This window comes from Platalea leucorodia, assembly GCF_965183815.1.
Source record: "Platalea leucorodia genome assembly, chromosome: 1".
NCBI classification, from domain to species: domain Eukaryota; kingdom Metazoa; phylum Chordata; class Aves; order Pelecaniformes; family Threskiornithidae; genus Platalea; species Platalea leucorodia.
Genome location: NC_138823.1, coordinates 1,192,545 through 1,215,346, shown reverse-complemented (window position 1 = coordinate 1,215,346; position 22,802 = coordinate 1,192,545). Strand labels below are relative to the sequence as shown.

Below are 22,802 nucleotides of genomic sequence, written 5' to 3'. Positions count from 1 at the left end.
TCACTGGTCTCCATCTGGACATCGAGCCATTGACCACTACCCTCTGGATGCGATCATCCAGCCAATTCCTTATCCACCAAACAGTCCACCCATCAAATCCATATCCTTCCGATTTAGAGAGAAGGATATTGGGGGGGACCATGTCAAAGGCCTTACAGAAGTCCAGAGAGATGACATCCGTAGCTCTTCCCTCATCCACTGATATAGTAACTCCATCACAGAAAGCCACTAGGTTGGTCAGGCAGGACTTGCCTTGGTGAAGCCGTGCTGGCTGTTTTGAATCACCTCCCTGTCCTCCATGTGCCTTAGCGTAGCTTCTAAGAGGATCTGTTCAACCCAACTTGCTCAAGCAGGGCCAGCTCGAGCAGGCTGTCCACGACCATGGCCACTCGGGTTGTCAGTATCTCCAAGGATGGAGACTCCAACACCTCTCTGCACAACTGGTTCCACTACTTGACCACCCTCATGATGAAAAAGCCTTGCCTGCTCTTCCAAGGAAATGGCTCGTCTTCTCTGCTTTTATTGATGACATCTTCCACGCACGGCCTTGCCTCCTGCCTGAAAAACCTCCCAGCTCTCTCAGCTTCTCCTCATAGGAAGGATGCTCCAGTCCCCTCAACATCTTGGTGGCCCTGCATGGCCCTCACTCCACCAAGGTCATGTCCTTCTTCCACTGGGGAGCCCTCAGCTGGACACAGGACTCCACACGGGGCCTCACCAGCGCTAAAAAGAGAGCAAGATCACCTCCGCCGACCTCATGGCAATGCTCTTCTTAACGCCGCCCTGGAGAACCTTGGCCTCGTTTGCCACAAGGGTGCATGGCTGCCTCGCAGTCAGCTTGTCCTCCACAAGAACCACAAATTCAAACAAGAGGGGCACCAGACACTCACAGAGCACACCCAACAGGAAAGGCCAGGCCTAAAAACGGGCTTAGCAACCTGGCAGCACAGCAGGCAGGGACAAAACACGATGCAAGGCGCAGCGCCGTACGCCCGGCACACCTCCAAAGCCCAGACCAGCCTGCCAGGGCTGCGAGGAAATGGGGCCCCCTCTTCACAACACACCCGCAAACCACACCACACCAGTGCCACGCGATGACCTCACTGACGACACCCCACCTCTCCTAGGCTTTGCCCGCGTCTGCCAAATGCCCTGACACGCACCTTCCATGCAAATCCTCCCAAATACCTACTCTCACTTAAAAGCTGCCGCCAGGGTCAGATGGACACGGCCTCAAGAGGAGGACATGAAAAGGGAGCGTTGCGGGAAGGAAAACACACCCCACCTCATTACTTACATGGCTCTGGCATGCAACAGCTGCTTGCTGCAAAATGCTGTCATGCGCAAAGGCTGTCCCGCCCCTCGCACACCACCATAAAAGCCGGCTCAGCGCCTCTCTCCCTCACACACTTCTCCTGACGCCTTCTCCTCCGCGCTCAACAAGGTGAGCCTCAGCCCCCTTCCCCTCCTTCTCCTGACCCACCTGGCCCCTCTCTTCCACCACGCTCTGACCCCAGCCTCAGCAGCGCTGACGCCTCCCCACCCCCACGCTCCCCACAGCCCCACACCAGGCCTCCCCGCTCCCTCGCCCTCCTGCAACACCGCCCCTCGCACCCCCACGCCCCTCCGCCTGCTCAACACCCTCTCTTCCAGGGCTCCTCCACACCACACCCATGGCCTGCTACGACCTCTGCCGCCCCTGCGGACCCACCCCGCTGGCTAACAGCTGCAACGAGCCCTGTGTCAGGCAGTGCGAGGACTCCCGCGTCGTCATCCAGCCTTCCACCGTCGTGGTCACCCTGCCAGGGCCCATCCTCAGCTCCTTCCCCCAGAGCACCGCCGTCGGATCCTCCGCATCGGCTGCCGTGGGCAACGTCCTCAGCTCCCAGGGAGTGCCCGTCTCCGGGGGCTTTGGCCTTGGCCTCGGCTATGGCTCTGGCTTTGGAGGCCTGGGCTGCTTCAGCGGCGCAAGAGGCTGCTACCCCTGCTAAGGGCCCTCACCACCACCCCTGACAACAACCACCCACTCCCTGGAAGCCACGGCATGGATTGAGGATGAACCTCCCGGCCACTGCTGGCACGTGCACCTGCCATCGACGGCTCCTCCTCTCAAGGCACCAAGAAAGGAAGCAGGGAAAGGGCCAGCCTGGGCTGCCTGCAAACATGGCCCGTGTACCTCTGCCTCTTCTCCCTCTTCCTTCTTGGCACTGTCTCTTCTGCTACGTCCACTACTCTCTGCTGCAACTACGTTCTCACAAGCCAAAGACCACCAGGAGCCTCCGGTGGGCTGCTGTCACCGTAGGGAAGGAAGATATTGCTGCTCTGGCAAAATCAACTGCAAGCAAAGGACCTCGGCTGATGGTCAGCAAAATCAACTGCAAGCCAAGGACCTCGGCTGATGGTCAGCCTACTTGCACCTCAGACCACCTCCCTTCCACTTGCTGCTCCTGCCTTTTCTCTCTTTTTCCTCTCAATAAAGTGCTTCTGCAGCCCAGCCTGAAGATGCCTCCACTTCCTTTCTTCTCCCAACGCTCTTCCAACCTCACCCAGCACAAAGCCAGGGCTCAACAGTCCAGCGGGAGGGATGGAAAGGGGCTGCAAGACCTCTCTTAGCAAGCATGGCCCCCAGCAACAACAACAACATAGACCGGCACATCTAAAGCTCCCCTGGCACAATTTGAGACCATTTCCTCTTGTCCCATCACTTGTTACTTGGGAGAAGAGACCGACCCCCACCTCGCTACAGCCTCCTTTCAGGCCGTTGTAGAGAGCGACAAGGTCTCCCCTCAGCCTCCTCTTCGCCAAACTAAAGAACCCCCAGCTCCCTCAGCTGCTCCTCACCAGACTTGTGCTCCAGACCCTCCAGCAGCTTCGTTGCCCTTCTTTGGACACCCTCCAGCACCTCAGTGTCTTTCTTGTAGTCAGGGGCCCAACACTCAACACTGTATTCTAGGTGCAGCCTCACCAGTGCCAAGTTGAGGGGGACGATCACCTCCCTGGTCCTGCTGGCCACACTATTTCTGACACAAGCCACGATGCCATTGGCCTTCTTGGCCACCTGGGCACACTGCCGGCTCATAAGCAACCGGGTATCAAGCAACACCCCCAGCTCCTTTTCCCTCGCACACCTTTCCAGCCGCTCTTCCCCAAGCCTGCAGCGTTACATGGCGTTGTTGTGACCCAAGTGCAGGACCTGGCACTGAGCCTTGTTAAATCTCCTAGAATTGCACTTGGCCCATTGATCCAGCCTCTCCAGATCCCTCTGTAGACCCTTTCTTCCCTCCACCAGATCAACGCTCCCGCCCAGCTTGGCTTCATCTGCAAACTTACTGAGGGTGCACTTGTTCGTCTCGTCCAGATCGTTGATAAAGATATTAAACAGACCTGGCCTCAACACTCAGCCCTGGAGAACACCACTTGTCACCAGCACCAACTGGCTTTATCTCCATTCACCACACTCTTTGGGCCCAGCTATCCGACCAGTTTTTTAACCAGCAAAGAGTACTCCCGTCCGAGCCACGAGCAGCCAGTTTCTCCAGGAGAATGCTGTGGGAAACAGTGTCAAAGGCTTTACTAAAGGCCAGGTAAAAAATATCCAAAGCCTCTCCCTCGTCTACTAAGCACGTCATCTTCTCATAGTAGTTCAGGATAGTCAAGCAGGACCTGCCTTTCATAAACCCGTGCTGGCTGGGCCTCATCACCTGGTTGTCCTGTAACTGCCGAGTGAAGGCACTCAGAATGACCTGCTCCATAACCTTCCCTGGTACCAAGGTCAGTCTGACATGCCTGTAATTCCCCGGATCCTCTTTCTGGCCCTTCATGATGAGCACCACAGTTGCTAACCTCCGGTCAACAGGGACCTCCCCGCTTAGCCAGGACTGATGACAAATGATGGAAAGTGGCTTGGTGAGCCCTTCCACCAGCGCCCTCGGTACCCTCGGGTGGATCCCATTCGCTCCCATACACCTGTCTGTGGCTAAGTGGTGTAGCAGGTCGCTAACCACTGCCCCTTGCATTATGAGGGCTTCCTTGTACTCCCCGTTGACCAACTTTCTTGCGCAGCACAGCTCTCTGCCCATCACAGCAAGCAGAATCCCAGCAAACAGAAGCAGTGAGCGTGCAAGGAACCTCCGGAGATCGACTAGATCAGGGCCTTTGGGGTCTTCCTTTGGGGTGAGTGCTGAGGGGTGCGGCCATTTAGAATCATAGAATGCTTTGGGATGGAAAGGACCTCTAAAGGTCATCCAGTCCAGCCCCCTTGCAATTGGCAGGGACATCTACAACCAGATCAGGTTGCTCAGAGCCCCATCCAGCCTGGCCTTGAATGTTTCCAAGGATGGGGCATCTCTGGGCAACCTCTCTGGGCAACCCGTTCCAGTGTTTCACTACCCTCACTGTCAAACATTTCTTCCTGATATCTAGTCTGAATCTCCCCTCTTTTAGTTTAAAACCATTCCCCCTTGTCCTATCACTATTGGCCCTGCATGGGGTTGTTGTGACCCAAGTGCAGGACCCGGCAATCAGCCTTGTTGAACCTCATACCATTGGCCTCGGCCCATCAAGCCAGCCTGTGCAGATCCCTCTGTAGAGCCTTTCTGCCCTGCAGCAGATCAACACTTCCACCCAACTTGGTGTCGTCTGCAAACTTGCTGCGGGTGCACTCGATCCTGCTATGTCATTGATGAAGATATTGAACAGCACTGGCCCCAGAATGGACCCCTGAGGGACACCACTTGTCACTGGTCTCCATCTGGACATCGAGCCATTGACCACTACCCTCTGGATGCGATCATCCAGCCAATTCCTTATCCACCAAACAGTCCACCCATCAAATCCATATCCTTCCGATTTAGAGAGAAGGATATTGGGGGGGACCATGTCAAAGGCCTTACAGAAGTCCAGAGAGATGACATCCGTAGCTCTTCCCTCGTCCACTGATATAGTAACTCCATCACAGAAAGCCACTAGGTTGGTCAGGCAGGACTTGCCTTGGTGAAGCCGTGCTGGCTGTTTTGAATCACCTCCCTGTCCTCCATGTGCCTTAGCGTAGCTTCTAAGAGGATCTGTTCAACCCAACTTGCTCAAGCAGGGCCAGCTCGAGCAGGCTGTCCACGACCATGGCCACTCGGGTTGTCAGTATCTCCAAGGATGGAGACTCCAACACCTCTCTGCACAACTGGTTCCACTACTTGACCACCCTCATGATGAAAAAGCCTTGCCTGCTCTTCCAAGGAAATGGCTCGTCTTCTCTGCTTTTATTGATGACATCTTCCACGCACGGCCTTGCCTCCTGCCTGAAAAACCTCCCAGCTCTCTCAGCTTCTCCTCATAGGAAGGATGCTCCAGTCCCCTCAACATCTTGGTGGCCCTGCATGGCCCTCACTCCACCAAGGTCATGTCCTTCTTCCACTGGGGAGCCCTCAGCTGGACACAGGACTCCACACGGGGCCTCACCAGCGCTAAAAAGAGAGCGAGATCACCTCCCCCGACCTCATGGCAATGCTCTTCTTAACGCCGCCCTGGAGAACCTTGGCCTCGTTTGCCACAAGGGTGCATGGCTGCCTCGCAGTCAGCTTGTCCTCCACAAGAACCACAAATTCAAACAAGAGGGGCACCAGACACTCACAGAGCACACCCAACAGGAAAGGCCAGGCCTAAAAACGGGCTTAGCAACCTGGCAGCACAGCGGGCAGGGACAAAACACGATGCAAGGCGCAGCGCCGTACGCCCGGCACACCTCCAAAGCCCAGACCAGCCTGCCAGGGCTGCGAGGAAATGGGGCCCCCTCTTCACAACGCACCCGCAAACCACACCACACCAGTGCCACGCGATGACCTCACTGATGACACCCCACCTCTCCTAGGCTTTGGTCGCGTCCTCTGCCCGTCCTGACACACACCATCAACACCAAGCCTTTGGCCTCTAATACTCTCACTTAAAAGCTGCCGCCAGGGTCAGATGGACACGGCCTCAAGAGGAGGACATGAAAAGGGAGCGTTGCGGGAAGGAAAACACACCCCACCTCATTACTTACATGGCTCTGGCATGCAACAGCTGCTTGCTGCAAAATGCTGTCATGCGCAAAGGCTGTCCCGCCCCTCGCACACCACCATAAAAGCCGGCTCAGCGCCTCTCTCCCTCACACACTTCTCCTGACGCCTTCTCCTCCGCGCTCAACAAGGTGAGCCTCAGCCCCCTTACCCTCCTTCTCCTGACCCACCTGGCCCCTCTCTTCCACCACGCTCTGACCCCAGCCTCAGCAGCGCTGACGCCTCCCCACCCCCACGCTCCCCACTGCCCCACACCAGGCCTCCCCGCTCCCTCGCCCTCCTGCAACACCGCCCCTCGCACCCCCACGCCCCTCCGCCTGCTCAACACCCTCTCTTCCAGGGCCCCTCCACACCACACCCATGGCCTGCTACGACAGCTGCCGCCCCTGCGGACCCACCCCGCTGGCTAACAGCTGCAACGAGCCCTGTGTCAGGCAGTGCGAGGACTCCCGCGTCGTCATCCAGCCTCCCGCCGTGCTGGTCACCCTGCCAGGACCCATCCTCAGCTCCTTCCCCCAGAACACCGCCGTCGGATCCTCCGCATCGGCTGCCGTGGGCAACGTCCTCAGCTCCCAGGGAGTGCCCGTCTCCGGGGGCTTTGGCCTCGGCTACGGCTCTGGCTTTGGAGGCCTGGGCTGCTTCAGCGGCGCAAGAGGCTGCTACCCCTGCTAAGGGCCCTCCCCACCACCCCTGACAACAACCACCCACTCCCTGGAAGCCACGGCATGGATTGAGGATGAACCTCCCGGCCGCTGCTGGCACGTGCACCTGCCATCGACGGCTCCTCCTCTCAAGGCACCAAGAAAGGAAGCAGGGAAAGGGCCAGCCTGGGCTGCCTGCAAACATGGCCCGTGTACCTCTGCCTCTTCTCCCTCTTCCTTCTTGGCACTGTCTCTTCTGCTACGTCCACTACTCTCTGCTGCAACTACGTTCTCACAAGCCAAAGACCACCAGGAGCCTCCGGTGGGCTGCTGTCACCGTAGGGAAGGAAGATATTGCTGCTCTGGCAAAATCAACTGCAAGCAAAGGACCTCGGCTGATGGTCAGCAAAATCAACTGCAAGCCAAGGACCTCGGCTGATGGTCAGCAAAATCAACTGCAAGCCAAGGACCTCGGCTGATGGTCAGCCTACTTGCACCTCAGACCACCTCCCTTCCACTTGCTGCTCCTGCCTTTTCTCTCTTTTTCCTCTCAATAAAGTGCTTCTGCAGCCCAGCCTGAAGATGCCTCCACTTCCTTTCTTCTCCCAACGCTCTTCCAACCTCACCCAGCACAAAGCCAGGGCTCAACAGTCCAGCGGGAGGGATGGAAAGGGGCTGCAAGACCTCTCTTAGCAAGCATGGCCCCCAGCAACAACAACAACATAGACCGGCACATCTAAAGCTCCCCTGGCACAATTTGAGACCATTTCCTCTTGTCCCATCACTTGTTACTTGGGAGAAGAGACTGACACCCACCTCGCTACAGCCTCCTTTCAGGCCGTTGTAGAGAGCGACAAGGTCTCCCCTCAGCCTCCTCTTCGCCAAACTAAAGAACCCCCAGCTCCCTCAGCTGCTCCTCACCAGACTTGTGCTCCAGACCCTCCAGCAGCTTCGTTGCCCTTCTTTGGACACCCTCCAGCACCTCAGTGTCTTTCTTGTAGTCAGGGGCCCAACACTCAACACTGTATTCGAGGTGCGGCCTCACCAGTGCCAAGTTGAGGGGGACGATCACCTCCCTGGTCCTGCTGGCCACACTATTTCTGACACAAGCCACGATGCCATTGGCCTTCTTGGCCACCTGGGCACACTGCCGGCTCATAAGCAACCGGGTATCAAGCAACACCCCCAGCTCCTTTTCCCTCGCGCACCTTTCCAGCCGCTCTTCCCCAAGCCTGCAGCGTTACATGGCGTTGTTGTGACCCAAGTGCAGGACCTGGCACTGAGCCTTGTTAAATCTCCTAGAATTGCACTTGGCCCATTGATCCAGCCTCTCCAGATCCCTCTGTAGACCCTTTCTTCCCTCCACCAGATCAACGCTCCCGCCCAGCTTGGCTTCATCTGCAAACTTACTGAGGGTGCACTTGTTCGTCTCGTCCAGATCGTTGATAAAGATATTAAACAGACCTGGCCTCAACACTCAGCCCTGGAGAACACCACTTGTCACCAGCACCAACTGGCTTTATCTCCATTCACCACACTCTTTGGGCCCAGCTATCCGACCAGTTTTTTAACCAGCAAAGAGTACTCCCGTCCGAGCCACGAGCAGCCAGTTTCTCCAGGAGAATGCTGTGGGAAACAGTGTCAAAGGCTTTACTAAAGGCCAGGTAAAAAATATCCAAAGCCTCTCCCTCGTCTACTAAGCACGTCATCTTCTCATAGTAGTTCAGGATAGTCAAGCAGGACCTGCCTTTCATAAACCCGTGCTGGCTGGGCCTCATCACCTGGTTGTCCTGTAACTGCCGAGTGAAGGCACTCAGAATGACCTGCTCCATAACCTTCCCTGGTACCAAGGTCAGTCTGACATGCCTGTAATTCCCCGGATCCTCTTTCTGGCCCTTCATGATGAGCACCACAGTTGCTAACCTCCGGTCAACAGGGACCTCCCCGCTTAGCCAGGACTGATGACAAATGATGGAAAGTGGCTTGGTGAGCCCTTCCACCAGCGCCCTCGGTACCCTCGGGTGGATCCCATTCGCTCCCATACACCTGTCTGTGGCTAAGTGGTGTAGCAGGTCGCTAACCACTGCCCCTTGCATTATGAGGGCTTCCTTGTACTCCCCGTTGACCAACTTTCTTGCGCAGCACAACTCTCTGCCCATCACAGCAAGCAGAATCCCAGCAAACAGAAGCAGTGAGCGTGCAAGGAACCTCCGGAGATCGACTAGATCAGGGCCTTTGGGGTCTTCCTTTGGGGTGAGTGCTGAGGGGTGCGGCCATTTAGAATCATAGAATGCTTTGGGATGGAAAGGACCTCTAAAGGTCATCCAGTCCAGCCCCCTTGCAATTGGCAGGGACATCTACAACCAGATCAGGTTGCTCAGAGCCCCATCCAGCCTGGCCTTGAATGTTTCCAAGGATGGGGCATCTCTGGGCAACCTCTCTGGGCAACCCGTTCCAGTGTTTCACTACCCTCACTGTCAAACATTTCTTCCTGATATCTAGTCTGAATCTCCCCTCTTTTAGTTTAAAACCATTCCCCCTTGTCCTATCACTATTGGCCCTGCATGGGGTTGTTGTGACCCAAGTGCAGGACCCGGCAATCAGCCTTGTTGAACCTCATACCATTGGCCTCGGCCCATCAAGCCAGCCTGTGCAGATCCCTCTGTAGAGCCTTTCTGCCCTGCAGCAGATCAACACTTCCACCCAACTTGGTGTCGTCTGCAAACTTGCTGCGGGTGCACTCGATCCTGCTATGTCATTGATGAAGATATTGAACAGCACTGGCCCCAGAATGGACCCCTGAGGGACACCACTTGTCACTGGTCTCCATCTGGACATCGAGCCATTGACCACTACCCTCTGGATGCGATCATCCAGCCAATTCCTTATCCACCAAACAGTCCACCCATCAAATCCATATCCTTCCGATTTAGAGAGAAGGATATTGGGGGGGACCGTGTCAAAGGCCTTACAGAAGTCCAGAGAGATGACATCCGTAGCTCTTCCCTCATCCACTGATGTAGTAACTCCATCACAGAAAGCCACTAGGTTGGTCAGGCAGGACTTGCCTTGGTGAAGCCGTGCTGGCTGTTTTGAATCACCTCCCTGTCCTCCATGTGCCTTAGCGTAGCTTCTAAGAGGATCTGTTCAACCCAACTTGCTCAAGCAGGGTCAGCTCGAGCAGGCTGTCCACGACCATGGCCACTCGGGTTGTCAGTATCTCCAAGGATGGAGACGCCAACACCTCTCTGCACAACTGGTTCCACTACTTGACCACCCTCATGATGAAAAAGCCTTGCCTGCTCTTCCAAGGAAATGGCTCGTCTTCTCTGCTTTTATTGATGACATCTTCCACGCACGGCCTTGCCTCCTGCCTGAAAAACCTCCCAGCTCTCTCAGCTTCTCCTCATAGGAAGGATGCTCCAGTCCCCTCAACATCTTGGTGGCCCTGCATGGCCCTCACTCCACCAAGGTCATGTCCTTCTTCCACTGGGGAGCCCTCAGCTGGACACAGGACTCCACACGGGGCCTCACCAGCGCTAAAAAGAGAGCAAGATCACCTCCCCCGACCTCATGGCAATGCTCTTCTTAACGCCGCCCTGGAGAACCTTGGCCTCGTTTGCCACAAGGGTGCATGGCTGCCTCGCAGTCAGCTTGTCCTCCACAAGAACCACAAATTCAAACAAGAGGGGCACCAGACACTCACAGAGCACACCCAACAGGAAAGGCCAGGCCTAAAAACGGGCTTAGCAACCTGGCAGCACAGCGGGCAGGGACAAAACACGATGCAAGGCGCAGCGCCGTACGCCCGGCACACCTCCAAAGCCCAGACCAGCCTGCCAGGGCTGCGAGGAAATGGGGCCCCCTCTTCACAACGCACCCGCAAACCACACCACACCAGTGCCACGCGATGACCTCACTGATGACACCCCACCTCTCCTAGGCTTTGGTCGCGTCCTCTGCCCGTCCTGACACACACCATCAACACCAAGCCTTTGGCCTCTAATACTCTCACTTAAAAGCTGCCGCCAGGGTCAGATGGACACGGCCTCAAGAGGAGGACATGAAAAGGGAGCGTTGCGGGAAGGAAAACACACCCCACCTCATTACTTACATGGCTCTGGCATGCAACAGCTGCTTGCTGCAAAATGCTGTCATGCGCAAAGGCTGTCCCGCCCCTCGCACACCACCATAAAAGCCGGCTCAGCGCCTCTCTCCCTCACACACTTCTCCTGACGCCTTCTCCTCCGCGCTCAACAAGGTGAGCCTCAGCCCCCTTCCCCTCCTTCTCCTGACCCACCTGGCCCCTCTCTTCCACCACGCTCTGACCCCAGCCTCAGCAGCGCTGACGCCTCCCCACCCCCACGCTCCCCACAGCCCCACACCAGGCCTCCCCGCTCCCTCGCCCTCCTGCAACACCGCCCCTCGCACCCCCACGCCCCTCCGCCTGCTCAACACCCTCTCTTCCAGGGCCCCTCCACACCACACCCATGGCCTGCTACGACAGCTGCCGCCCCTGCGGACCCACCCCGCTGGCTAACAGCTGCAACGAGCCCTGTGTCAGGCAGTGTGAGGACTCCCGCGTCGTCATCCAGCCTCCCGCCGTGCTGGTCACCCTGCCAGGACCCATCCTCAGCTCCTTCCCCCAGAGCACCGCCGTCGGATCCTCCGCATCGGCTGCCGTGGGCAACGTCCTCAGCTCCCAGGGAGTGCCCGTCTCCGGGGGCTTTGGCCTCGGCTACGGCTCTGGCTTTGGAGGCCTGGGCTGCTTCAGTGGCGCAAGAGGCTGCTACCCCTGCTAAGGGCCCTCACCACCACCCCTGACAACAACCACCCACTCCCTGGAAGCCACGGCATGGATTGAGGATGAACCTCCCGGCCGCTGCTGGCACGTGCACCTGCCATCGACGGCTCCTCCTCTCAAGGCACCAAGCAAGGAAGCAGGGGAAGGGCCAGCCTGGGCTGCCTGCAAACATGGCCCGTGTACCTCTGCCTCTTCTCCCTCTTCCTTCTTGGCACTGTCTCTTCTGCTACGTCCACTACTCTCTGCTGCAACTACGTTCTCACAAGCCAAAGACCACCAGGAGCCTCCGGTGGGCTGCTGTCACCGTAGGGAAGGAAGATATTGCTGCTCTGGCAAAATCAACTGCAAGCAAAGGACCTCGGCTGATGGTCAGCAAAATCAACTGCAAGCCAAGGACCTCGGCTGATGGTCAGCCTACTTGCACCTCAGACCACCTCCCTTCCACTTGCTGCTCCTGCCTTTTCTCTCTTTTTCCTCTCAATAAAGTGCTTCTGCAGCCCAGCCTGAAGATGCCTCCACTTCCTTTCTTCTCCCAACGCTCTTCCAACCTCACCCAGCACAAAGCCAGGGCTCAACAGGCCAGCGGGAGGGATGGAAAGGGGCTGCAAGACCTCTCTTAGCAAGCATGGCCCCCAGCAACAACAACAACATAGACCGGCACATCTAAAGCTCCCCTGGCACAATTTGAGACCATTTCCTCTTGTCCCATCACTTGTTACTTGGGAGAAGAGACCGACACCCACCTCGCTACAGCCTCCTTTCAGGCCGTTGTAGAGAGCGACAAGGTCTCCCCTCAGCCTCCTCTTCGCCAAACTAAAGAACCCCCAGCTCCCTCAGCTGCTCCTCACCAGACTTGTGCTCCAGACCCTCCAGCAGCTTCGTTGCCCTTCTTTGGACACCCTCCAGCACCTCAGTGTCTTTCTTGTAGTCAGGGGCCCAACACTCAACACTGTATTCTAGGTGCAGCCTCACCAGTGCCAAGTTGAGGGGGACGATCACCTCCCTGGTCCTGCTGGCCACACTATTTCTGACACAAGCCACGATGCCATTGGCCTTCTTGGCCACCTGGGCACACTGCCGGCTCATAAGCAACCGGGTATCAAGCAACACCCCCAGCTCCTTTTCCCTCGCGCACCTTTCCAGCCGCTCTTCCCCAAGCCTGCAGCGTTACATGGCGTTGTTGTGACCCAAGTGCAGGACCTGGCACTGAGCCTTGTTAAATCTCCTAGAATTGCACTCGGCCCATTGATCCAGCCTCTCCAGATCCCTCTGTAGACCCTTTCTTCCCTCCACCAGATCAACGCTCCCGCCCAGCTTGGCTTCATCTGCAAACTTACTGAGGGTGCACTTGTTCGTCTCGTCCAGATCGTTGATAAAGATATTAAACAGACCTGGCCTCAACACTCAGCCCTGGAGAACACCACTTGTCACCAGCACCAACTGGCTTTATCTCCATTCACCACACTCTTTGGGCCCAGCTATCCGGCCAGTTTTTTAACCAGCAAAGAGTACTCCCGTCTGAGCCACGAGCAGCCAGTTTCTCCAGGAGAATGCTGTGGGAAACAGTGTCAAAGGCTTTACTAAAGGCCAGGTAAAAAACATCCAAAGCCTCTCCCTCGTCTACTAAGCACGTCATCTTCTCATAGTAGTTCAGGATAGTCAAGCAGGACCTGCCTTTCATAAACCCGTGCTGGCTGGGCCTCATCACCTGGTTGTCCTGTAACTGCCGAGTGAAGGCACTCAGAATGACCTGCTCCATAACCTTCCCTGGTACCAAGGTCAGTCTGACATGCCTGTAATTCCCCGGATCCTCTTTCTGGCCCTTCTTCATGATGGGCACCACATTTGCTAACCTCCGGTCAACAGGGACCTCCCCGCTTAGCCAGGACTGATGACAAATGATGGAAAGTGGCTTGGTGAGCCCTTCCGCCAGCGCCCTCGGTACCCTTGGGTGGATCCCATTCGCTCCCATACACCTATCTGTGGCTAAGTGGTGTAGCAGGTCGCTAACCATTGCCCCTTGCATTATGAGGGCTTCCTTGTACTCCCCGTTGACCAACTTTCTTGCGCAGCACAGCTCTCTGCCCATCACAGCAAGCAGAATCCCAGCAAACAGAAGCAGTGAGCGTGCAAGGAACCTCCGGAGATCGACTAGATCAGGGCCTTTGGGGTCTTCCTTTGGGGTGAGTGCTGAGGGGTGCGGCCATTTAGAATCATAGAATGCTTTGGGATGGAAAGGACCTCTAAAGGTCATCCAGTCCAGCCCCCTTGCAATTGGCAGGGACATCTACAACCAGATCAGGTTGCTCAGAGCCCCATCCAGCCTGGCCTTGAATGTTTCCAAGGATGGGGCATCTCTGGGCAACCTCTCTGGGCAACCCGTTCCAGTGTTTCACTACCCTCACTGTCAAACATTTCTTCCTGATATCTAGTCTGAATCTCCCCTCTTTTAGTTTAAAACCATTCCCCCTTGTCCTATCACTATTGGCCCTGCATGGGGTTGTTGTGACCCAAGTGCAGGACCCGGCAATCAGCCTTGTTGAACCTCATACCATTGGCCTCGGCCCATCAAGCCAGCCTGTGCAGATCCCTCTGTAGAGCCTTTCTGCCCTGCAGCAGATCAACACTTCCACCCAACTTGGTGTCGTCTGCAAACTTGCTGCGGGTGCACTCGATCCTGCTATGTCATTGATGAAGATATCGAACAGCACTGGCCCCAGAATGGACCCCTGAGGGACACCACTTGTCACTGGTCTCCATCTGGACATCGAGCCATTGACCACTACCCTCTGGATGCGATCATCCAGCCAATTCCTTATCCACCAAACAGTCCACCCATCAAATCCATACCCTTCCGATTTAGAGAGAAGGATATTGGGGGGGACCGTGTCAAAGGCCTTACAGAAGTCCAGAGAGATGACGTCCGTAGCTCTTCCCTCATCCACTGATGTAGTAACTCCATCACAGAAAGCCACTAGGTTGGTCAGGCAGGACTTGCCTTGGTGAAGCCGTGCTGGCTGTTTTGAATCACCTCCCTGTCCTCCATGTGCCTTAGCGTAGCTTCTAAGAGGATCTGTTCAACCCAACTTGCTCAAGCAGGGCCAGCTCGAGCAGGCTGTCCACGACCATGGCCACTCGGGTTGTCAGTATCTCCAAGGATGGAGACTCCAACACCTCTCTGCACAACTGGTTCCACTACTTGACCACCCTCATGATGAAAAAGCCTTGCCTGCTCTTCCAAGGAAATGGCTCGTCTTCTCTGCTTTTATTGATGACATCTTCCACGCACGGCCTTGCCTCCTGCCTGAAAAACCTCCCAGCTCTCTCAGCTTCTCCTCATAGGAAGGATGCTCCAGTCCCCTCAACATCTTGGTGGCCCTGCATGGCCCTCACTCCACCAAGGTCATGTCCTTCTTCCACTGGGGAGCCCTCAGCTGGACACAGCACTCCACACGGGGCCTCACCAGCGCTAAAAAGAGAGCAAGATCACCTCCCCCGACCTCATGGCAATGCTCTTCTTAACGCCGCCCTGGAGAACCTTGGCCTCGTTTGCCACAAGGGTGCATGGCTGCCTCGCAGTCAGCTTGTCCTCCACAAGAACCACAAATTCAAACAAGAGGGGCACCAGACACTCACAGAGCACACCCAACAGGAAAGGCCAGGCCTAAAAACGGGCTTAGCAACCTGGCAGCACAGCGGGCAGGGACAAAACACGATGCAAGGCGCAGCGCCGTACGCCCGGCACACCTCCAAAGCCCAGACCAGCCTGCCAGGGCTGCGAGGAAATGGGGACCCCTCTTCACAACGCACCCGCAAACCACACCACACCAGTGCCACGCGATGACCTCACTGATGACACCCCACCTCTCCTAGGCTTTGGTCGCGTCCTCTGCCCGTCCTGACACACACCATCAACACCAAGCCTTTGGCCTCTAATACTCTCACTTAAAAGCTGCCGCCAGGGTCAGATGGACACGGCCTCAAGAGGAGGACATGAAAAGGGAGCGTTGCGGGAAGGAAAACACACCCCACCTCATTACTTACATGGCTCTGGCATGCAACAGCTGCTTGCTGCAAAATGCTGTCATGCGCAAAGGCTGTCCCGCCCCTCGCACATCACCATAAAAGCCGGCTCAGCGCCTCTCTCCCTCACACACTTCTCCTGACGCCTTCTCCTCCGCACTCAACAAGGTGAGCCTCAACCCCCTTCCCCTCCTTCTCCTGACCCACCTGGCCCCTCTCTTCCACCACGCTCTGACCCCAGCCTCAGCAGCGCTGACGCCTCCCCACCCCCACGCTCCCCACAGCCCCACACCAGGCCTCCCCGCTCCCTCGCCCTCCTGCAACACCGCCCCTCGCACCCCCACGCCCCTCCGCCTGCTCAACACCCTCTCTTCCAGGGCCCCTCCACACCACACCCATGGCCTGCTACGACCTCTGCCGCCCCTGCGGACCCACCCCGCTGGCTAACAGCTGCAACGAGCCCTGTGTCAGGCAGTGCGAGGACTCCCGCGTCGTCATCCAGCCTCCCGCCGTGCTGGTCACCCTGCCAGGGCCCATCCTCAGCTCCTTCCCCCAGAGCACCGCCGTCGGATCCTCCGCATCGGCTGCCGTGGGCAACGTCCTCAGCTCCCAGGGAGTGCCCGTCTCCGGGGGCTTTGGCCTTGGCCTCGGCTATGGCTCTGGCTTTGGAGGCCTGGGCTGCTTCAGCGGCGCAAGAGGCTGCTACCCCTGCTAAGGGCCCTCACCACCACCCCTGACAACAACCACCCACTCCCTGGAAGCCACGGCATGGATTGAGGATGAACCTCCCGGCCGCTGCTGGCACGTGCACCTGCCATCGACGGCTCCTCCTCTCAAGGCACCAAGAAAGGAAGCAGGGGAAGGGCCAGCCTGGGCTGCCTGCAAACATGGCCCGTGTACCTCTGCCTCTTCTCCCTCTTCCTTCTTGGCACTGTCTCTTCTGCTACGTCCACTACTCTCTGCTGCAACTACGTTCTCACAAGCCAAAGACCACCAGGAGCCTCCGGTGGGCTGCTGTCACCGTAGGGAAGGAAGATATTGCTGCTCTGGCAAAATCAACTGCAAGCAAAGGACCTCGGCTGATGGTCAGCAAAATCAACTGCAAGCCAAGGACCTCGGCTGATGGTCAGCCTACTTGCACCTCAGACCACCTCCCTTCCACTTGCTGCTCCTGCCTTTTCTCTCTTTTTCCTCTCAATAAAGTGCTTCTGCAGCCCAGCCTGAAGATGCCTCCACTTCCTTTCTTCTCCCAACGCTCTTCCAACCTCACCCAGCACAAAGCCAGGGCTCAACAGTCCAGCGGGAGGGATGGAAAGGGGCTGCAAGACCTCTCTTAGCAAGCATGGCCCCCAGCAACAACAACAACATAGACCGGCACATCTAAAGCTCCCCTGGCACAATTTGAGCTCATTTCCTCTTGTCCCATCACTTGTTACTTGGGAGAAGAGACTGACACCCACCTCGCTACAGCCTCCTTTCAGGCCGTTGTAGAGAGCAACAAGGTCTCCCCTCAGCCTCCTCTTCGCCAAACTAAAGAACCCCCAGCTCCCTCAGCTGCTCCTCACCAGACTTGTGCTCCAGACCCTCCAGCAGCTTCGTTGCCCTTCTTTGGACACCCTCCAGCACCTCAGTGTCTTTCTTGTAGTCAGGGGCCCAACACTCAACACTGTATTCAAGGTGCAGCCTCACCAGTGCCAAGTTGAGGGGGACGATCACCTCCCTGGTCCTGCTGGCCACGCTATTTCTGACACAAGCCACAATGCCATTGGCCTTCTTGGCCACCTGGGCACACTGCCGGCTCATAAGCAACCGGGTATCAAGCAACACCCCCAGCTCCTTTTCCCTCGCGCACCTTTCCAGCCGCTCTTCCCCAAGCCTGCAGCGTTACATGGCGTTGTTGTGACCCAAGTGCAGGACCTGGCACTGAGCCTTGTTAAATCTCCTAGAATTGCACTCGGCCCATTGATCCAGCCTCTCCAGATCCCTCTGTAGACCCTTTCTTCCCTCCACCAGATCAACGCTCCCGCCCAGCTTGGCTTCATCTGCAAACTTACTGAGGGTGCACTTGTTCGTCTCGTCCAGATCGTTGATAAAGATATTAAACAGACCTGGCCTCAACACTCAGCCCTGGAGAACACCACTTGTCACCAGCACCAACTGGCTTTATCTCCATTCACCACACTCTTTGGGCCCAGCTATCCGACCAGTTTTTTAACCAGCAAAGAGTACTCCCGTCCGAGCCACGAGCAGCCAGTTTCTCCAGGAGAATGCTGTGGGAAACAGTGTCAAAGGCTTTACTAAAGGCCAGGTAAAAAACATCCAAAGCCTCTCCCTCGTCTACTAAGCACGTCATCTTCTCATAGTAGTTCAGGATAGTCAAGCAGGACCTGCCTTTCATAAACCCGTGCTGGCTGGGCCTCATCACCTGGTTGTCCTGTAACTGCCGAGTGAAGGCACTCAGAATGACCTGCTCCATAACCTTCCCTGGTACCAAGGTCAGTCTGACATGCCTGTAATTCCCCGGATCCTCTTTCTGGCCCTTCATGATGAGCACCACAGTTGCTAACCTCCGGTCAACAGGGACCTCCCCGCTTAGCCAGGACTGATGACAAATGATGGAAAGTGGCTTGGTGAGCCCTTCCACCAGCGCCCTCGGTACCCTCGGGTGGATCCCATTCGCTCCCATACACCTGTCTGTGGCTAAGTGGTGTAGCAGGTCGCTAACCACTGCCCCTTGCATTATGAGGGCTTCCTTGTACTCCCCGTTGACCAACTTTCTTGCGCAGCACAGCTCTCTGCCCATCACAGCAAGCAGAATCCCAGCAAACAGAAGCAGTGAGCGTGCAAGGAACCTCCGGAGATCGACTAGATCAGGGCCTTTGGGGTCTTCCTTTGGGGTGAGTGCTGAGGGGTGCGGCCATTTAGAATCATAGAATGCTTTGGGATGGAAAGGACCTCTAAAGGTCATCCAGTCCAGCCCCCTTGCAATTGGCAGGGACATCTACAACCAGATCAGGTTGCTCAGAGCCCCATCCAGCCTGGCCTTGAATGTTTCCAAGGATGGGGCATCTCTGGGCAACCTCTCTGGGCAACCCGTTCCAGTGTTTCACTACCCTCACTGTCAAACATTTCTTCCTGATATCTAGTCTGAATCTCCCCTCTTTTAGTTTAAAACCATTCCCCCTTGTCCTATCACTATTGGCCCTGCATGGGGTTGTTGTGACCCAAGTGCAGGACCCGGCAATCAGCCTTGTTGAACCTCATACCATTGGCCTCGGCCCATCAAGCCAGCCTGTGCAGATCCCTCTGTAGAGCCTTTCTGCCCTGCAGCAGATCAACACTTCCACCCAACTTGGTGTCGTCTGCAAACTTGCTGCGGGTGCACTCGATCCTGCTATGTCATTGATGAAGATATTGAACAGCACTGGCCCCAGAATGGACCCCTGAGGGACACCACTTGTCACTGGTCTCCATCTGGACATCGAGCCATTGACCACTACCCTCTGGATGCGATCATCCAGCCAATTCCTTATCCACCAAACAGTCCACCCATCAAATCCATATCCTTCCGATTTAGAGAGAAGGATATTGGGGGGGACCATGTCAAAGGCCTTACAGAAGTCCAGAGAGATGACATCCGTAGCTCTTCCCTCATCCACTGATATAGTAACTCCATCACAGAAAGCCACTAGGTTGGTCAGGCAGGACTTGCCTTGGTGAAGCCGTGCTGGCTGTTTTGAATCACCTCCCTGTCCTCCATGTGCCTTAGCGTAGCTTCTAAGAGGATCTGTTCAACCCAACTTGCTCAAGCAGGGTCAGCTCGAGCAGGCCGTCCACGACCATGGCCACTCGGGTTGTCAGTATCTCCAAGGATGGAGACTCCAACACCTCTCTGCACAACTGGTTCCACTACTTGACCACCCTCATGATGAAAAAGCCTTGCCTGCTCTTCCAAGGAAATGGCTCGTCTTCTCTGCTTTTATTGATGACATCTTCCACGCACGGCCTTGCCTCCTGCCTGAAAAACCTCCCAGCTCTCTCAGCTTCTCCTCATAGGAAGGATGCTCCAGTCCCCTCAACATCTTGGTGGCCCTGCATGGCCCTCACTCCACCAAGGTCATGTCCTTCTTCCACTGGGGAGCCCTCAGCTGGACACAGGACTCCACACGGGGCCTCACCAGCGCTAAAAAGAGAGCAAGATCACCTCCCCCGACCTCATGGCAATGCTCTTCTTAACGCCGCCCTGGAGAACCTTGGCCTCGTTTGCCACAAGGGTGCATGGCTGCCTCGCAGTCAGCTTGTCCTCCACAAGAACCACAAATTCAAACAAGAGGGGCACCAGACACTCACAGAGCACACCCAACAGGAAAGGCCAGGCCTAAAAACGGGCTTAGCAACCTGGCAGCACAGCGGGCAGGGACAAAACACGATGCAAGGCGCAGCGCCGTACGCCCGGCACACCTCCAAAGCCCAGACCAGCCTGCCAGGGCTGCGAGGAAATGGGGCCCCCTCTTCACAACGCACCCGCAAACCACACCACACCAGTGCCACGCGATGACCTCACTGATGACACCCCACCTCTCCTAGGCTTTGGTCGCGTCCTCTGCCCGTCCTGACACACACCATCAACACCAAGCCTTTGGCCTCTAATACTCTCACTTAAAAGCTGCCGCCAGGGTCAGATGGACACGGCCTCAAGAGGAGGACATGAAAAGGGAGCGTTGCGGGAAGGAAAACACACCCCACCTCATTACTTACATGGCTCTGGCATGCAACAGCTGCTTGCTGCAAAATGCTGTCATGCGCAAAGGCTGTCCCGCCCCTCGCACACCACCATAAAAGCCGGCTCAGCGCCTCTCTCCCTCACACACTTCTCCTGACGCCTTCTCCTCCGCGCTCAACAAGGTGAGCCTCAGCCCCCTTACCCTCCTTCTCCTGACCCACCTGGCCCCTCTCTTCCACCACGCTCTGACCCCAGCCTCAGCAGCGCTGACGCCTCCCCACCCCCACGCTCCCCACTGCCCCACACCAGGCCTCCCCGCTCCCTCGCCCTCCTGCAACACCGCCCCTCGCACCCCCACGCCCCTCCGCCTGCTCAACACCCTCTCTTCCAGGGCCCCTCCACACCACACCCATGGCCTGCTACAACCTCTGCCGCCCCTGCGGACCCACCCCGCTGGCTAACAGCTGCAACGAGCCCTGTGTCAGGCAGTGCGAGGACTCCCGCGTCGTCATCCAGCCTCCCGCCGTGCTGGTCACCCTGCCAGGGCCCATCCTCAGCTCCTTCCCCCAGAGCACCGCCGTCGGATCCTCCGCATCGGCTGCCGTGGGCAACGTCCTCAGCTCCCAGGGAGTGCCCGTCTCCGGGGGCTTTGGCCTCGGCTACGGCTCTGGCTTTGGAGGCCTGGGCTGCTTCAGCGGCGCAAGAGGCTGCTACCCCTGCTAAGGGCCCTCACCACCACCCCTGACAACAACCACCCACTCCCTGGAAGCCACGGCATGGATTGAGGATGAACCTCCCGGCCGCTGCTGGCACGTGCACCTGCCATCGACGGCTCCTCCTCTCAAGGCACCAAGAAAGGAAGCAGGGAAAGGGCCAGCCTGGGCTGCCTGCAAACATGGCCCGTGTACCTCTGCCTCTTCTCCCTCTTCCTTCTTGGCACTGTCTCTTCTGCTACGTCCACTACTCTCTGCTGCAACTACGTTCTCACAAGCCAAAGACCACCAGGAGCCTCCGGTGGGCTGCTGTCACCGTAGGGAAGGAAGATATTGCTGCTCTGGCAAAATCAACTGCAAGCAAAGGACCTCGGCTGATGGTCAGCAAAATCAACTGCAAGCCAAGGACCTCGGCTGATGGTCAGCCTACTTGCACCTCAGACCACCTCCCTTCCACTTGCTGCTCCTGCCTTTTCTCTCTTTTTCCTCTCAATAAAGTGCTTCTGCAGCCCAGCCTGAAGATGCCTCCACTTCCTTTCTTCTCCCAACGCTCTTCCAACCTCACCCAGCACAAAGCCAGGGCTCAACAGTCCAGCGGGAGGGATGGAAAGGGGCTGCAAGACCTCTCTTAGCAAGCATGGCCCCCAGCAACAACAACAACATAGACCGGCACATCTAAAGCTCCCCTGACACAATTTGAGCTCATTTCCTCTTGTCCCATCACTTGTTACTTGGGAGAAGAGACTGACACCCACCTCGCTACAGCCTCCTTTCAGGCCGTTGTAGAGAGCGACAAGGTCTCCCCTCAGCCTCCTCTTCGCCAAACTAAAGAACCCCCAGCTCCCTCAGCTGCTCCTCACCAGACTTGTGCTCCAGACCCTCCAGCAGCTTCGTTGCCCTTCTTTGGACACCCTCCAGCACCTCAGTGTCTTTCTTGTAGTCAGGGGCCCAACACTCAACACTGTATTCAAGGTGCGGCCTCACCAGTGCCAAGTTGAGGGGGACGATCACCTCCCTGGTCCTGCTGGCCACGCTATTTCTGACACAAGCCACGATGCCATTGGCCTTCTTGGCCACCTGGGCACACTGCCGGCTCATAAGCAACCGGGTATCAAGCAACACCCCCAGCTCCTTTTCCCTCGCGCACCTTTCCAGCCGCTCTTCCCCAAGCCTGCAGTGTTACATGGCGTTGTTGTGACCCAAGTGCAGGACCTGGCACTGAGCCTTGTTAAATCTCCTAGAATTGCACTTGGCCCATTGATCCAGCCTCTCCAGATCCCTCTGTAGACCCTTTCTTCCCTCCACCAGATCAACGCTCCCGCCCAGCTTGGCTTCATCTGCAAACTTACTGAGGGTGCACTTGTTCGTCTCGTCCAGATCGTTGATAAAGATATTAAACAGACCTGGCCTCAACACTCAGCCCTGGAGAACACCACTTGTCACCAGCACCAACTGGCTTTATCTCCATTCACCACACTCTTTGGGCCCAGCTATCCGACCAGTTTTTTAACCAGCAAAGAGTACTCCCGTCCGAGCCACGAGCAGCCAGTTTCTCCAGGAGAATGCTGTGGGAAACAGTGTCAAAGGCTTTACTAAAGGCCAGGTAAAAAACATCCAAAGCCTCTCCCTCGTCTACTAAGCACGTCATCTTCTCATAGTAGTTCAGGATAGTCAAGCAGGACCTGCCTTTCATAAACCCGTGCTGGCTGGGCCTCGTCACCTGGTTGTCCTGTAACTGCCGAGTGAAGGCACTCAGAATGACCTGCTCCATAACCTTCCCTGGTACCAAGGTCAGTCTGACATGCCTGTAATTCCCCGGATCCTCTTTCTGGCCCTTCATGATGAGCA

At 56.7% G+C, this 22,802-nt stretch overlaps 4 protein-coding genes across 4 annotated transcripts; all 4 read left to right on the top strand.

Moving 5' to 3' along the window:
* Positions 1-1,673: 1,673 nt before the first annotated feature.
* On the top strand, positions 1,674-1,991 carry LOC309598120 (feather keratin-like; the record flags this gene model as incomplete). Its single annotated transcript, XM_082328296.1, has 1 exon — positions 1,674-1,991. The coding sequence occupies one exon, from the start codon at positions 1,674-1,676 to the stop codon at positions 1,989-1,991; it is 318 nt and encodes a 105-aa protein (XP_082184422.1).
* A 4,419-nt stretch (positions 1,992-6,410) lies between these two features.
* Positions 6,411-6,722, top strand: LOC309590366 (feather keratin-like; the record flags this gene model as incomplete). The annotated part of the gene is made up of 1 exon (XM_082311485.1): positions 6,411-6,722. One exon carries the CDS (start codon positions 6,411-6,413, stop codon positions 6,720-6,722), a length of 312 nt encoding a protein of 103 aa, XP_082167611.1.
* A 9,193-nt stretch (positions 6,723-15,915) lies between these two features.
* On the top strand, positions 15,916-16,233 carry LOC309599940 (feather keratin-like; the record flags this gene model as incomplete). Its single annotated transcript, XM_082331856.1, has 1 exon — positions 15,916-16,233. One exon carries the CDS (start codon positions 15,916-15,918, stop codon positions 16,231-16,233), a length of 318 nt encoding a protein of 105 aa, XP_082187982.1.
* Positions 16,234-20,652: 4,419 nt separating this feature from the next.
* Positions 20,653-20,964, top strand: LOC309588518 (feather keratin-like; the record flags this gene model as incomplete). Its single annotated transcript, XM_082307951.1, has 1 exon — positions 20,653-20,964. One exon carries the CDS (start codon positions 20,653-20,655, stop codon positions 20,962-20,964), a length of 312 nt encoding a protein of 103 aa, XP_082164077.1.
* Positions 20,965-22,802: the final 1,838 nt, after the last annotated feature.